This window comes from Papilio machaon, chromosome 20 (genome assembly GCF_912999745.1).
Source record: "Papilio machaon chromosome 20, ilPapMach1.1, whole genome shotgun sequence".
Lineage (NCBI taxonomy): Eukaryota > Metazoa > Arthropoda > Insecta > Lepidoptera > Papilionidae > Papilio > Papilio machaon.
Genome location: NC_060005.1, coordinates 4,880,962 through 4,895,781, shown reverse-complemented (window position 1 = coordinate 4,895,781; position 14,820 = coordinate 4,880,962). Strand labels below are relative to the sequence as shown.

At 31.9% G+C, this 14,820-nt stretch overlaps 5 protein-coding genes across 5 annotated transcripts; all 5 read right to left on the bottom strand.

Moving 5' to 3' along the window:
• Nucleotides 1-1,560: 1,560 nt before the first annotated feature.
• LOC106717384 (peritrophin-1-like) lies at nt 1,561-2,405 on the bottom strand. The gene is made up of 2 exons (XM_014511246.2): nt 1,858-2,405; nt 1,561-1,608 (listed from the first exon to the last, which is right to left on the bottom strand). Exons 1-2 carry the CDS (start codon nt 2,389-2,391, stop codon nt 1,561-1,563), a joined length of 582 nt encoding a protein of 193 aa, XP_014366732.2. The 5' UTR covers nt 2,392-2,405.
• Nucleotides 2,406-5,433: 3,028 nt separating this feature from the next.
• LOC123722154 (endochitinase-like) lies at nt 5,434-6,009 on the bottom strand. The gene is made up of 2 exons (XM_045683011.1): nt 5,665-6,009; nt 5,434-5,484 (listed from the first exon to the last, which is right to left on the bottom strand). Exons 1-2 carry the CDS (start codon nt 6,007-6,009, stop codon nt 5,434-5,436), a joined length of 396 nt encoding a protein of 131 aa, XP_045538967.1.
• A 2,159-nt stretch (nt 6,010-8,168) lies between these two features.
• On the bottom strand, nt 8,169-9,157 carry LOC106713933 (peritrophin-1-like). Its single transcript, XM_045683010.1, has 3 exons — nt 9,151-9,157; nt 8,477-8,985; nt 8,169-8,219 (listed from the first exon to the last, which is right to left on the bottom strand). The coding sequence occupies exons 1-3, from the start codon at nt 9,155-9,157 to the stop codon at nt 8,169-8,171; spliced, it is 567 nt and encodes a 188-aa protein (XP_045538966.1).
• Nucleotides 9,158-9,435: 278 nt separating this feature from the next.
• On the bottom strand, nt 9,436-10,924 carry LOC123722153 (peritrophin-1-like). The gene is made up of 3 exons (XM_045683009.1): nt 10,895-10,924; nt 10,299-10,816; nt 9,436-9,471 (listed from the first exon to the last, which is right to left on the bottom strand). The coding sequence occupies exons 1-3, from the start codon at nt 10,899-10,901 to the stop codon at nt 9,436-9,438; spliced, it is 561 nt and encodes a 186-aa protein (XP_045538965.1). The 5' UTR covers nt 10,902-10,924.
• A 1,642-nt stretch (nt 10,925-12,566) lies between these two features.
• On the bottom strand, nt 12,567-13,605 carry LOC106717394 (peritrophin-1-like). Its single transcript, XM_045682849.1, has 3 exons — nt 13,533-13,605; nt 12,936-13,447; nt 12,567-12,684 (listed from the first exon to the last, which is right to left on the bottom strand). Exons 1-3 carry the CDS (start codon nt 13,579-13,581, stop codon nt 12,601-12,603), a joined length of 645 nt encoding a protein of 214 aa, XP_045538805.1. The 5' UTR covers nt 13,582-13,605; the 3' UTR covers nt 12,567-12,600.
• Between the last annotated feature and the right edge of the window lie 1,215 nt (nt 13,606-14,820).

The window sequence follows — 14,820 nt, the reverse complement described above, 5'->3', positions numbered from 1 at the left end:
GAATAAAGAACAGAACAGTACAAAGAACAGAACAGAACAAAGAACAGAACAGAGAACAGAACAAAGAACAAAATAAAGAACAGAACAAAGAACAGAACAAAGAACAGAACAAAGACAGAACAAAGAACAGAACAAAGCACAGAACAAAGAACAGAACAAAGAACAGAACAGAGACAGAACAAAGAACAGAACAAAGCACAGAACAAAGAACAGAACAAAGAACAGAACAAAGAACAGAACAAAGAACAGAACAAAGAACAGAACAAAGAACAGAACAAAGAACAGAACAAAGAACAGAACAAAGAACAGAACAAAGAACAGAACAAAGAACAGAACAAAGAACAGAACAAAGACAGAACAAAGAACAGAACAAAGCACAGAACAAAGAACAGAACAAAGAACAGAACAAAGAACAGAACAAAGAACAGAACAAAGAACAGAACACAGAACAGAACAAAGAACAGAACAAAGAACAGAACAAAGAACAGAACAAAGAACAGAACAAAGAACAGAATAAAGAACAGAACAAAGAACAGAACAAAGAACAGAATAAAGAACAGAACAAAGAACAGAACAGAGAACAGAACAGAACAGAGAACAGAACAAAGAACAGAATAAAGAACAGAACAAAGAACAAAACAAAGAACAGAACAAAGAACAGAACAAAGAATAGAACAAAAAACAGAACAGAGAATAGAACAAAGAACAGAAAACAGAACAGAGTACAGATACAGAAGAGAATCGGACCGGACCGGACCGCAATCCTTCCATCCATCCATCCGTCCGTCTGTCCGTCCGTCCGTCCTTCCTTCCGTCCGTCCGTCCGTCCTTCCGTCCGTCCGTTCTTCCGACCGTCCATCCATTTATCCATATCTTACTTCTTACTTATATTATCAACGCGAATGTTTGGATCGATGGATTGGAGGATGTTTGTTTGAAGGTATCTCCAGAACGGCTCAACAGATCTTGATGAATTTAGGCACAAATGTAAATCATAGTCTAGAAGAACACATAGGCTATATAACGTTTTTTTTTAATTTTGCGACAAAGTCGCGGGCAACAGCTATTAATTATTACTTATTTCAAGATATAAATTTATCATTGTACATTAATATTTAATTAATTATTTGTGTAATTTAAATACCTCTTACACTACTTATTATGTATAAAAAATCATTTCTTTTATTCGATCAGTTTCTTTACATTTATTTAGAACAAAGAAATACATAGAGCTGCAAATGACAATTAACGATTCAGTTACTATGTTCTAGGGAATGTTTCATGAGACATCTTACAATCTTTTAATAGTTACTTTAATCAGATAATTAATTATATTTAAGATACCCTTACGACTAATTAACGATTCTGTGTGGAAGTAAGATATAATAAAAATCACATTACTTTAAAAATATTTATTTAATAAAAACGAAATTACATATAATACAAACATTAAAAATAGATTTCTCTATACTAAACTGATTTATAGTTAATTTTATTTAATTTAAACAATGAAATACAAACAAAGTAAAAAGATATAAATATTGTTTATATAGTGATACATTATTCTCTAAATTCGATGCACTCCACATTTCTTGGCCAGTCGCAAATCTGAAAAAAAAATTAACACACTTTAACAAACGAAACCATGATTCCATAATGAACCAAAATCAGTTCTATCAATTTCCAACTGTAAGAGAAAAAATTGATCTATTAAATATTTGATAAAAAGAAATAAACAGTCATATCTGTGGCCACTTCAATAAAAAATGGAAATAACAAAATACGGGTTAAGTTATTGGCATTGATTGGCTAAGTATTAAGGTTATGATAAAATGACTTCAGAAAACGTCATCATACCTGCAGTTCCCAGTTGAAATGTAGCCAGAAAGGACAACTTGTGACCTCTCTTTCACCTTGGACACAATAGTAGAACAAATTGCAGAATGTTTCATGAGGCAGCAACCAATGTACCTCAGGATCAACCGGACATCCATTCGGTAGAAATTCGATAACTGGAAAATCAGGCACTTCCGTCTGGATTTCCTCTGGGATGCTTGTATCTTCTACAGTTGTATCAGGTTCGGTTTGTATGGTTCCTTCTGTTATATTGTCATCTTTAATAGTAGTACTTTGTATTGGTTCCACCTCATCAGGTTTCGTCTCATCAGGTACAATCCTAAATCCACAATCGACGTTCTCCCTCCAATCACAAACTCCCTCGATAACGCTGAAATAAAGTCCATCTGGGCATGACATCTCGACTGGCTCTCCGTGGGTGCATTGAATAAATTTATTGCATTTCCAATGAGGTAATAATAATTCTATGCTCCAATCGACTTCTTGTATTTTGGGACACAAGTTTAAGCCATTTCCCGCTGCGGCAATCGCCATGATGAAAATTGCTGTTATGACTGAAAAATCAATTACATTATTTTATAATTATTTCAAGAATAACTAAAATATTTAATCATGAAAATATAACCAGTTATTTTGGAATTAATTTTTAACCATTTCATCTTAGTTCTAGGTTTATAACAGGATCTTATTGCCGACAATATTCGACTGTTGGGACTCAATCACTTGATCAGATCCGTATCTTTTACCATAAGGCTACTGGTCCAAGGGACTGCGATATAATTCTCGCTTACAGAGGTTTCTATCTAACCCGAGTATCTCGCTTATGTCGGTCATCCATTGGGACCGGACAATGAATCTCGCTTAAAAAGGTTTCTCACTTATCCAGGTTAGACTGTACTTGATAATATTAAATTATTTTTAAAAATTATTTTTTGTACTTACAATGCATGTTTACTCGGAAGTTTCCAATTGCAATAGATACTGTGTAAGGGTTGAATGCATTTTTATACCCCATTTATTAGTCATTTTCACTTCAGAAGTGTAAACTTAAGTTATCGTTTAATTGTTTAACAATGATGATAAAGTTTTATATGTTAATGACATTGTTAATCATTGGAGTTCAGACAATTATCTTTGCTTTGTGTTAGATAGTAGGGTGATGCTCGTGTGATTAGATGACGCGTTAAAATTATAATATGACACACTTCTTTTTTTATATTTTACACCTAACAATGGTGCAGCACACATAATATCACACTTCTTACTAATACTACAAATGCAAATGTTTAGACGGGTGTATAGATGTATGTTTGTTAGAAGGTATCTTCAGAACGGTTGCATGGATCTCGGTGAAATTTGGCATAAATCATAGTCTGGAAGAACACATAGGCTACTTATTTTTTTTAATTCCGCATGAACGGAGTCAAAGGCACAGTTAGTAACTACCGGAAATACCACGACCACAAGAAGGCAGACGTAAAGTGGGCGCAATTCCGCGTTTCGTCTGAAGAGTGTGCGTGCCGAAAGCCTAATTTTAGTTTTTCTTATAAGGAAAGGATGGGAAGGGGAAGTGGATTTGGTAGAGTTACGCATAGTCAGGATACATATCGCTTTTCTTTGCGTGCACTCCTATGTCGATTATAAGTAGAAAACGCTTCTGCGATTGCTAATATCTTTGGGCAGCCGTCGCTCCGCTTATTTCAGCTTAATTTGTTGTGGATGGACATGTGTAATGGACGATCAATAACGTATCTTAACATGTCATTTCAAAAATTATTAAAAACTACCATCCTTAGTTTCTTTTCGTACATAGCTTGTTAAAATTAATAAATATATTACGTCGTATGTAGTTTTAAATGACAATAGTTAAACCAAAATATACAATAGTTATCTCTTTTTGATAAATTAGATTTACCCTAAAGATCAACTAGTATTAGCTTACTCTTCTGCGTTTTTTTTATATATGAAACTATTCAAACCATTACTAACTTCACCATTTTAGGCCTAGCCCATTAGCTAAAAATTGGTATTGGGATGGATATTGGGGTCACCAATATGAAGACCCTGAAAAGTCACACCTTCATTCCATTTCATTCATTTGGAAAAAAAAACAAAGTCAAAGATAGGTTTATTGCGTTTATCGGCGAAATGGGTAACTTTATCAAAAAATTACCTTAAACCAAGTTGTAGATAGAATAGATAGATAGATAAAATAATCAAAATGTATTTATTTATTCTAAATGCTACCGTCTCTGACATATTACGGTTGAAAAGGCTCATAAATCAATGCACAGTACAAACAACTGGACATAGAAGCTTAAAATTTTGTAGACATTTCTGTACATAGCCAAACGCTAAGAAAAGATCTTAAATCATAACCTAAAGGTCTAAAGGGATGGGTTAACGTTTTTATGGAAAGATCTTATTCCATCAGCAGAAATACTTAATAATTTACTAAACACGCAGAGATTCTTTAATAGATTATTTTATAGTTTACAACTCGGTCTGAGGTTTTTTTATGATAAAATTTACAATTTCGCTGAAAACGCAAAGAAATATTTTTGTGACAATGGGTAATCTTTGCCTTGAAATAGATGAATGGGTCGTTTCAGAGTTCACATATACTGGTGTTTTGAACATTCCCATCAATTTTCAGCTCTGTACAAATTAGCTGTATGTTCACTACAATAATTTCGCTTAATTTGACCGTTCTATTTATTCTTGTAATGAGATATTTTAAAAATATCATTACTTGGTAAAAATTTAAATAAATTTGGTAGTGAGAACGTCCATATAAAACATCATTTTTGTAATGCGAGTTTGTTTATGTTTAATTATATTTGTTCCTACCCACATCTATATATATAAAAGAAAGTTGTGTTAGTTACACTATTTATAACTCAAGATCGGTCGAACTGATTTAGCTGAAAATTGATAGGGAGGTAGCTTAGAATTAGGAGACGGACATAGGAACTTTTTTATCTTGTGTGCATTTTTTTTATTCCGCGCGGACGGAGTCGCGGGTAAAAGCTAGTCATTAATAATTGTCATTTTATATTAAATAAAGTCACATTCAGTTATATCGCTGAAGTTTTTCAATATATATGTGCATAGTTTTTAATTTGCGAAGAAATTGAAGAATCCTAACCATTAATCAACTAATTACTAAGAAAAGAAGTAATGAATACAGGTAAATCAAATGCACTTATTAAATTCATTCATTTTTCATCGTGTTTAAATACAATACATCGCAACATCGAAACGTTGAATTGGATATCGTTGGTACTTAAAAAAAAGGGAACTACGTGATTTTTTTTAATAATTTTTATTTAACCAAAACAAAACAAAGCAAGATTATTGTTAGTTATTTAAGAAATTTTAGACAGTTATATTTTATTTCTAAATATTTTACATTTCGAATTAATAAAAGAAGTAATGAATAAACGAATTGGTTTAAATAGATTTATTATAAATTAATTAATAACAATATTAATTGTATTTAAACTTAAAGGATTAAATATTATGAGTACATTTTATTTTGTTAAACTTCTTAACTGCATCTCAGCTCACTAGCAGTTATTCAGCAAGTACCTCTATGCATCCAGAATTCTTCGGCCAATCACATACCTGTGGGATAAATAATTAGTTGTAAAAAAAATCTTGCGGTATTTTCCACTTACATTACCAGCAAATCAATTTAAATAACAACAAATTAATGCTTTCAATGATCATGAACATGTTGTTTTAACAAACAATTCTTTTAATACGTTCTCATAGTAATTTTAATCCATAAAAAAACATCCATACCTGAAGCTTTCTATTAAAGTGCAACCAGAATGGACATCGTCTTAGTTCTCTCTCGCCTTCCACACAATAGTAGAACAAATTGCAGAACTTCTCATTCGGTATTAACCAGTGTACTTCAGGGTCGACTGGACATCCATTAGGCAATAATTCAATTTCTGGTGATTCAGGTTTCTGAGGCTCCACAATCGTGTTATTTTTTTCTGGTGATTCTGTAGTTTTTGGTATTTCAAGCTCTTCTTCGCGGTCTGGTTTATCGAGTACAACTCTATCACCACATCTCACAAGGGCTCTCCAATCGCATCTATTTTTAATAATACTGAAGTAGAGTCCCTTAGAGCAAATCATCTCGACAGGTTGGCCATGGGTACATTGGTAAAACTTGTTGCATTCCCAGTGCGGTAGAAGCAGTTCGATTTCCCAGTCAATTTCTTGTATTTTGGGACAGAAATTAAAACCATTAGCCACGGTTGCCGCCGCTAAGAAAAAGATAGTCGATAAAACTGTAAAAAGATACAAAATTCGTTAACAAAATTGTAACGTAATTGTTTTAATAAATTGTATAAACAATTAATTTTTACCTCCCATTATTTCTCACAACTGTTCAATTTGAATTGATATTCTTTAATAGATGCTACTGATTTATATACTAAATATATTACTCATTTCTATGCATTAAAATAGAAATTATCATCAATCCGATCTAAATTATAGATTAAAACGAGATGTTATTGACCTTATTTCTCACACAGGTAATTGTTCATAGTAAAATAAAAGATAACAAATGCTCTAATCTTTAATTCTCAACAAGAAGAGTGATAGCCATCTAAAAATATACTCGTTCTAAAACTTGCTGTGAGTAGTCAAGGCAGTAGGTAAATGTTTTCTACAATCAAAACATTGTAGTTACTTTTAATATCGAAGTTTATGTATGTTCAATGGGCACATTGACAAAATTTACATGAGACTAGCTGTCTAAAATTAATAAAAACTTAATAAGTAGCCTATGTGTTCTCCCAGACTATGTTCTACATCCGTGCCATATTTCATCAAGATCCATTGAGCTGTTTCGAATATACCTTCAAACAAACATCCATCCATCTAAACATTCGCATTTATAATATTAGTAAAATTTGTCCAAAGCGTTATCTGAAGGAAAGTATACCGACAAGAACAGAACAGAAACACGTTTATAATCGGAAATACTTTAAACACGTAAATCATAACCTGATTCTGTACAGTCACGTGTACGAGTAAAACAGCAGTTATAGAATTCAGAGTGTGAAAAAATGTTTTGTTAATTAAATTCAACATAGAACTTTTTATAATCAATAGAAATTTCTAGTACATTTAGTTACTAGTTAAAAAGAACAATACTCTTTCGAACTGTTTTTGTTTATGTTTATTGTTTTGTTTTACGATTTTTGTATAGTAAATAATTTCGCCGACGATTAAATTCCGATGACAATTTTTGTTACTACATTTATACTGAAAATCCAAGATCTTATTTCAACTTAAATTAACGTTGAAATTTTAATAAAAACTTAATTCAAATCTCTAATATTTAACAACGTACACCTCTCAAAATATGTTGTAGACAGAGTTGTATATGTATCGGCAAACTGGACAAGATACAAGTCTCGCAGGACATGTTTCACAATTAACTAGGAAGCTTCATATTCAGTACTTTTCAAATTGATATGACTCCGCCAGCTATAATCAATTTCTATTAAATACTGTCTTTTTACGCAGCCTTTCTATCCACTTCTCTAAACCAGAGAGTCAAATAATCTATCGCTCGTAAACCTATTTCAAAATAATCTCTTATTTCGGTGAACCTACTGTTGCTACAATTCTTTCATATAAACAAACCCATTAAATTGTTGTGAAAATTAGATAGAATGAGGTAAAATAAAATTAGTACATTCCGTTGTGAAATTTTTATTTGCCGCCAAAGTACTCCAATTAAGTATAACTTTTGAAATTACAATTACTCCTAAACTATTTAAGTTTTCATTCAAAATTAAGATTTTTTATCTAAACTAGCATTTTATATGTATTCTTAACATAAAAATAATACAAAAACAAGTTTTACTTATGTAAATAATACTTAACAAATAAAATAAAAGTTAAAAGCTTTACTAATGTATCCCGAATCATAGATTAAGCTCAATATTTTTTTAATTATATTTATTTTCCTCTAATTAAAAATATTCAAGACAAAATGTATTATATTGTCTTTCGTATTAATGTTATTTAAGGTATTGTTCGGTAGTTACCAGCTTTATTTATTTGCTGCTTTTTTTTCTAACATGAATTTTTATAATGAAAAAATAAAAATGGTTTTCAATTTAATCAAATTTTATTTCACGATCATTAAATAAATTAAAATTATTTTAAAAAGATAATTAAATACTTTAAACAAATTCAAAACGAAACAAAAATATTAAAGAATTGTCGTAGCATGAAGAAACGCGTAGCATATCTCGTAGCCGCGAAGTTCTACGTTAATTTCTGTAGATGTCTACACAGCCGGAATCCCACGGCCAATCACAAACCTGAAAAAAAAGTTTAATTGTTTAATTTTTCTCAAATAAGCATATTGAGTATATTACGTACAATATATTACAATTATCATCATCGTCATCCGCTCGCTATATGTCCTCACTGAGGGGCTCGGAACCTACTCTAAGCTAGGCCATAACCGACCATGCTGACCCAGTGCGGGTTGTTCATACAAATCTGTGAATATCTTCGCCGATACGTGCAGGTTACATACTTACTATATAATAACTGTCTTATGTCTAATAATTACCTGTAATTCTCTATTAAAATGTAACCAGAATGGACAGCGACTGATCTCTTTCACGCCATCTACACAGTAGTAGAACAAATTACAGAATTCCTCATTCGGTAACAACCAGTGTACATCAGGGTCGACTGGACATCCATTAGGAAGTAATTCAATGATTGGAGATTCAGGTTTTTCTGTTTCCACAACAGTAATATTATCATTTTCATTTATTTCAGTAACAGTTGTGGTTTCCGGTTCCTCGGTTACTTCCGGTTTAAATTCGTCTAAAACAACTCTATCGCCACATCTCACTAGATCTCTCCAGTCACATTTATTCTTAATAATACTGAAGTAGAGTCCCTTGGGGCAAACCATCTCGACAGGTTTGCCATGGGTACATTGGTAGAACTTGTTGCATTCCCAATGCGGCAATAGCAGTTCGATTTCCCAGTCAACTTCTTGTATTTTGGGGCAGAAATTTATGGCGCTTGCCGCTGAAGCGACAGCAACAAACAAAACGGCTGATATTACTGAAAATTAAAAAAATAAATACAATAATTTCTCATAAAAACATGTTTTAAGATTTATAAATAATAAAAAGGATTGAATTAACAGATTGCACAATAAATTTGTTAAATATGTATGTCTCATAAAGTAGGTACTAGTTTTATTTTTTAATTTAATATTAGACGTACCTTTCATGATTTCTCACAAGTTTTCAACTGATATCCAATAAGGGTTGTATGCAGTTTTATACCCCTTCATTAATCGCATTTGTACGTCTTATTAGATTATCTTTTGTTTTTAAAAATAAAGATAAAATATTGCTGTTTATTGACCTTTAAAGTATGTATATTTCTTTGTATTTGATAAAAATAATAAAAGTTCTCCAATTATCTTAACCTTACTCTTATCTATCTTTAACTAGTCATCGGTAAATCAACTAAAGAACAACTCACGATTCACATGTGTGAAGCAGATCAATAAACTGGTTCACAGTTCAGCTCAATTTGTACCTGCATACAGTTATGATTTACGTTTCAATTGTGAACTTCCGAATGTGAAGTAGCACGCGGCTCGTCGGGTCACATTTGTTATAATACATCGCGATGAGCCGTAAACTGCTAAATTAGTTGTATAGCCGCAGTTCACCGATCAACCGATTCAGAGCTGATCTTTAACATAACTTTTATTTTAAATTTCTATATTTGAATAACACTATCGCAAAAAACTAGATATTTACTTAAAGTCGTGTAATTTTTATTTAAAATATATTTATTGTATAAACGCAACATTTGAGACAATTGTAAAAATAATGTAAAACAGACAAAAATTTACACATCGTAATATCCCATTTCATCTCAATCTATCCCGACTGTCAGTTTGGCGCGCATTCTGCATTCCGAGGCCAGTCACACATCTGTTGAAAAATATTAAAATATATTAACAAACAATAACCATTATAAAAACCTTTACGACTGCATATTTTATTAATCATTATATATCATATTACCCTGTTATTTACAATACGAATCCAATGAAATCTTATTATTTAACCTTTGTGCAGTCTACATGTGTAAAAAATCTATCTCGTAGTGATATCAAAAAATCCTATCCCGTTGTGATAATATCGATATCTATCTCTTTTTAGGAGGTTTTTTTTTTTAAGTTGAAAAGCATCAGAGAGAAAAAAATGTCTTAGAACACGTATTTTGGCAGTGGACATCGACGTTTAGACCACGGGTTTAAAACCTTTTAATTTTTGATTAAATATCACTTAATATTTTAACGTTTAGTTATGGAAATTTATACTAAATAAATAAGTAAATGTAAATGTACTAACCTTAAGACGTCTATTGTAATGTAACCAGAAGGGACATCGTCTTAAATGTTTCTCGCCGTTAATACATATGTAAAACCAATTACAGTACCTTTCGTGAGGTAACAACCAAACCAAGTTACTGTCAGTCGGGCAGCCGTTTTTCAAGAATCCTGTATTTGAGGCTTTCGGAGCAAACGTGTAGTCCTCTTGTGTAACATTTCTTACGGGGTTCTCCACAGGATGCGGCACTTCTGATTCCAGGAATAATTCCGAGCTATCCAAACTAAACGCATCGGGCAGAACCCTATCGCCACACTCGACAAAATCTTTCCAATCGCATATATTCTTTATAGTGCTGAAGTACAGGCCCTCCGGACACGAAATCTCTATCGGTTCGTCGTTTGTACATTGATAGAATCTGTCGCATTTTCGGTGCGGCAAAAAAATATCTATTTCCCAATTAGCCTCGTTTTGTTTGGGACAGATAGGCTCGTCGAGAGTTGCTGATGCTGTAGCCAGAAATACTATCGCAGTCACTGCTAGAATTAAACATAAAATATTATTTACTCTCTTTGAATCGATTACACTTAAAAAAATAACACCAGTTAAAAATATACCTAACATGATATCCCGCCACGATCTTATGAAAGAATAAACGTGACTAAGTCTTCAATGGGGTTTTATATGTGTCCATTAGCCACTTTAAACATCTCTGAGTTATAGGCTACTATTACTATTGGTACCATAACTGCATAACGTCGATTGAGTTACAATTCTTGTTATGATTTACACGCAATAAGCAAATGTCTGATTGATGATGAATCAATGTTAAATTGAGATGGCATGCGTATGTTTGTAACTTCTATCGACTTATTCTATTCACAATAACCCCTTGTTAGCGACATAGCGACAAAGGAGCCGCTGTATTAACACATTCAGTGCCACCGCCTGGTTCTACGATTTCATATAATAAGTGCGACTTAGTATGTGAAAATCGTAGTGCCATTGGTAGTGTTGGTTAAAGGGTATGTCTTCATAATCTCTCATTATCTCCATTATTGAAGACGAGTACTGAATACCTTCCTTAGTAAATTAACGAAGCCAGGTAGCCGCGGGATCTCAGTGTATATGTGATATTCGTAAAGAGACCATAGTGAACATAGTTTGATTGCATCGTAATATTCTATTATGAATCATTACTACTAGATATTTGTGTTGCGACACGTAGCATTTCTGCGTTTGTTATTCACTTAGGACAACAATAAAGTTAATGTAAAGTAAACTGTTATAAATGTCCATATTTGTAAGTAACACTCATGTCGGTTTTTGTGTTATATTTTTAAATGTCATTCGTCGATTTATTCAATTGATTGGATTGTGCGATAGTATCAGTATTATCTGAATCATTTTATTTGTTTACCGCATTTAATGGCTTCAAAAGCACCGCCGTCGACTATTAATCTTTATGTTACGGTCAAAATGAATAATTGGTAATTTATTATAATGTCTGGCATTAAACAATGTATTTGATAAAATGAAGAATAAACTATTCGATATTTTTTTTTGCATAAAACCTACCGATGTTAATAAAAAAAATGAAAATGTCACTACACAGATTAATAGGTTAAAGTAGAGATATGAAAAGTATTTAAAAATTCGTATAAACAAATGTTTAAGTGGAAAGAAAAATTTGCAACATTTTGCGAAGAGTTTTCTTGTGGTATTATTCTTTTTAAAAGGTTTTTAAGCGTGAAACTGGAACGGGGACAATGCAATGGAAACGTAGAGGATGTTTGTAAACAATACGCAATGGGAACGTCTAACACGACTTTGTGGATTCTTTATTTATCTTTTGATATTATTTGAAAAAGAATTCACTATCAGATTTCGAAGTATATTTTAAATGTTCCTTACATTTCTCAGTTTACCCGAATTATACAATGACCAAGAACATTTATATTTTGTATTTAAAGTTTAGCGTAGGTTCCCACTACCTAAAATACAAAGACTATTTATTATCATCCTTAGCATTCTGTTTAAAAAACAATACTTACAAGTTTTTTCACATTGAGGTGGTGGTGATTTTCTTTTTAGAAATACACATTATAGGAATTGTCTTCATAAAAATAAAACTTCAATTATTTATTTAATCAGTTATATATTAAATTTTGAATAAATTAAATATAATTTAATAACAAATTATTTAAAGCTCGAAATAATCTTATTTAAATTGTCTTAATAATTTAGAAAATAATTTTGCAATGATCACGAAAACAACATAAAATCAATAAATTGAAAAGATGACGATCCTAAAATTAATTAATTATTTTCGCATTAAAATGCGACGTCCAGAAACGTGTTTGTTGAAGGACTTGGCACAACACGCATTCGTTGGGAGATCGCATACCTGTAAAGAAAATTGTTTAAAAATCAACAAACATTCTCGTTATTGTAAGCTTGTTCAGTTTTAAACACTTTAGTTAATTTCAGTGCAAGACTGACGTCATTTTTCTTCTTTATCTCGTGTATTACGAGTAAATACGAGTATCTCAATTTTGATTAGTGCTTTAAACGTACGTGTAATTACTTTAAAAATTCTTCACTTTGCATCAAAATATTCATAGTAAATATTAAGAAAACAGATCAAAAGAAGCCTACCTGAAGTCTGCTGTTAAAGTGCAAGGGACCGAAACACTGCTGTTCAATTTTGGCACCATTCACGCAATAATAAAATTTGTTACAATCTTCCTCATGAGGCAGAAGCCAATGCACAGTCGGATCAATTGGGCATCCATTCTCCAAGACTCCCGATTCCGGTACGTCCTTGCCGGGTATTGCGCACACATCAGTTTCTACATCATCATTTTCATTGCCATCACCTTTATCATCATCATCACCTCCGTCATCCTCTCCACTGGTTGGTTTATCATCAGGTATATTTCTATCACCACAATCTACGTTGTGTTTCCAATCACATATTCCAAGTTCGTGGTTAAAGAAAAGACCGTCCGCACATGACATTTCAACCGGAGAACCGAAGCTGCATTTGTAAAATTTGTTACACAGTTCATGTTCTAAAAGAACATCTTTTTCCCATGTCAACTCTTCGTCTTTAGGGCATTGATTAGACGCATTGACTGCGACTATTGCGGCGAAAATAAGTGCTAAAACTAAAATTTAAAATTATTACTTAAAAATAATATAAAAATACAATATTACTATTTAAAAAAATTAAACAATAATATAAAGACATACCTTTCATCTTTGGCCGAATGCAACTGAAGAACAATAGGAAAGATGACATCGAGCGAAAGAAAGACGATTTATACCCAAAGTCGTATCATTTTTCCGAAATCAGTTCTATCTTATTTTATATCAATCGAAAATAAATTGATTAAATCAATAAAATTTTATGATCTTTTGATTAAAGGTTGATATAAACTTAGGTTTAATATCAGATGCCTTGTCAAGGTACTTTGAAGTTACGTCCTTAAAATAACTATACTTAATAACTACAATTCCTTTAAATCCGAATACCAGAATCTATATATGTAAAAATTAATCCCTATATCCACAGGTGGGCACAGTTAATCGAAAAGTTAACTTCGTTAATCGTTAATTCGTTAATTAAAAAATTAACTTCGTTAATCGTTAAAGCGTTAAATTCTCCAAAATTTAACGCAAGTTAAAGTTAATCGTTAACAGTTAACCATACCAAAATTATACATACTAATTTCACACTTTTGTGGCGACACTTGTTTAAAATAGTAATTTGACTATATATTCTATAACACATTAGTATTAGAGACAAGTATGAATGCATTATAGTATATTTCATTACGGAAAGCCTGTCATTGCAAAGAGTCCCGACAAATGTCTACCCGGGCCGAAGGTAAGGGTTGACAGTTGGAACAAGTTCTAATGACAGTTCCGCACGTGTACTGAACAACTATTTTTAATACAGTTGCGAAAAAATGAAGCAATTTAATAGAATAATAAAAACACAATAAACTCAACTAACTAAAATGTTTGAAAAATGACGCCAACCGTAAAAGATTACAAACAGATTTTTTTTTGTTTTATTCACCCATTCTGGGTAGGCAAAGGGGACTATGCCCAAACGGCCAAGTCTTCAGTAGAATAATTTTATTGATATGAAATGAAAATGAAATTTAATGAGATGAAATAAAATGAAACCTAATCTAATTCATTGAATAAAATCATTAAATCTGATATTGTAACAAATTAGGGGCTTCTTTTTAGCAATATTTGCATGAATCATAAAAACATCAATGATTTTTTTTGTAAAAACATCGTGGTTGGTTTTTTCTTTTTAATAGACATTATTTTGACAGTTGGGAACGAGAACGCACGAGTTTGGAAAAGTTAAAGAAAAAGCACGAGTAAAAAAATGTTTTAATACAATTGCTCAAAAAGGAATTGGAGGGTATTGCAGGGACAAAGAGCGTTCGGAATGTGGGCTATTACATACTCTTGCTTTTATATACTCGTACTGAAATATACTATTTCGAACCTTCTTTTG

Excerpts from the sequence above, each read along its gene's own strand:
- LOC106717394 (XM_045682849.1), bottom strand. The coding sequence starts at position 13,581 with ATGTCATCTTTCCTATTGTTCTTCAGTTGCATTCGGCCAAAGATGAAA. Across the intron at positions 13,448-13,532 it reads CATTCGGCCAAAGATGAAAG|TTTTAGCACTTATTTTCGCC; the intron begins GTATGTCTTTAT and ends TTTAAATTTTAG. Across the intron at positions 12,685-12,935 it reads ACTTTAACAGCAGACTTCAG|GTATGCGATCTCCCAACGAA; the intron begins GTAGGCTTCTTT and ends TTTTCTTTACAG.
- LOC106713933 (XM_045683010.1), bottom strand. Across the intron at positions 8,220-8,476 it reads ATTTTAATAGAGAATTACAG|GTTTGTGATTGGCCGTGGGA; the intron begins GTAATTATTAGA and ends CTTTTTTTTCAG.
- LOC106717384 (XM_014511246.2), bottom strand. The coding sequence starts at position 2,391 with ATGGCGATTGCCGCAGCGGGAAATGGCTTAAACTTGTGTCCCAAAATA. Across the intron at positions 1,609-1,857 it reads ATTTCAACTGGGAACTGCAG|ATTTGCGACTGGCCAAGAAA; the intron begins GTATGATGACGT and ends TTTTTTTTTCAG.
- LOC123722153 (XM_045683009.1), bottom strand. Across the intron at positions 9,472-10,298 it reads ATTACAATAGACGTCTTAAG|GTACAAATTGAGCTGAACTG; the intron begins GTTAGTACATTT and ends AACTGTATGCAG.
- LOC123722154 (XM_045683011.1), bottom strand. The coding sequence starts at position 6,009 with ATGATTTGCTCTAAGGGACTCTACTTCAGTATTATTAAAAATAGATGC. Across the intron at positions 5,485-5,664 it reads ACTTTAATAGAAAGCTTCAG|GTATGTGATTGGCCGAAGAA; the intron begins GTATGGATGTTT and ends TTTATCCCACAG.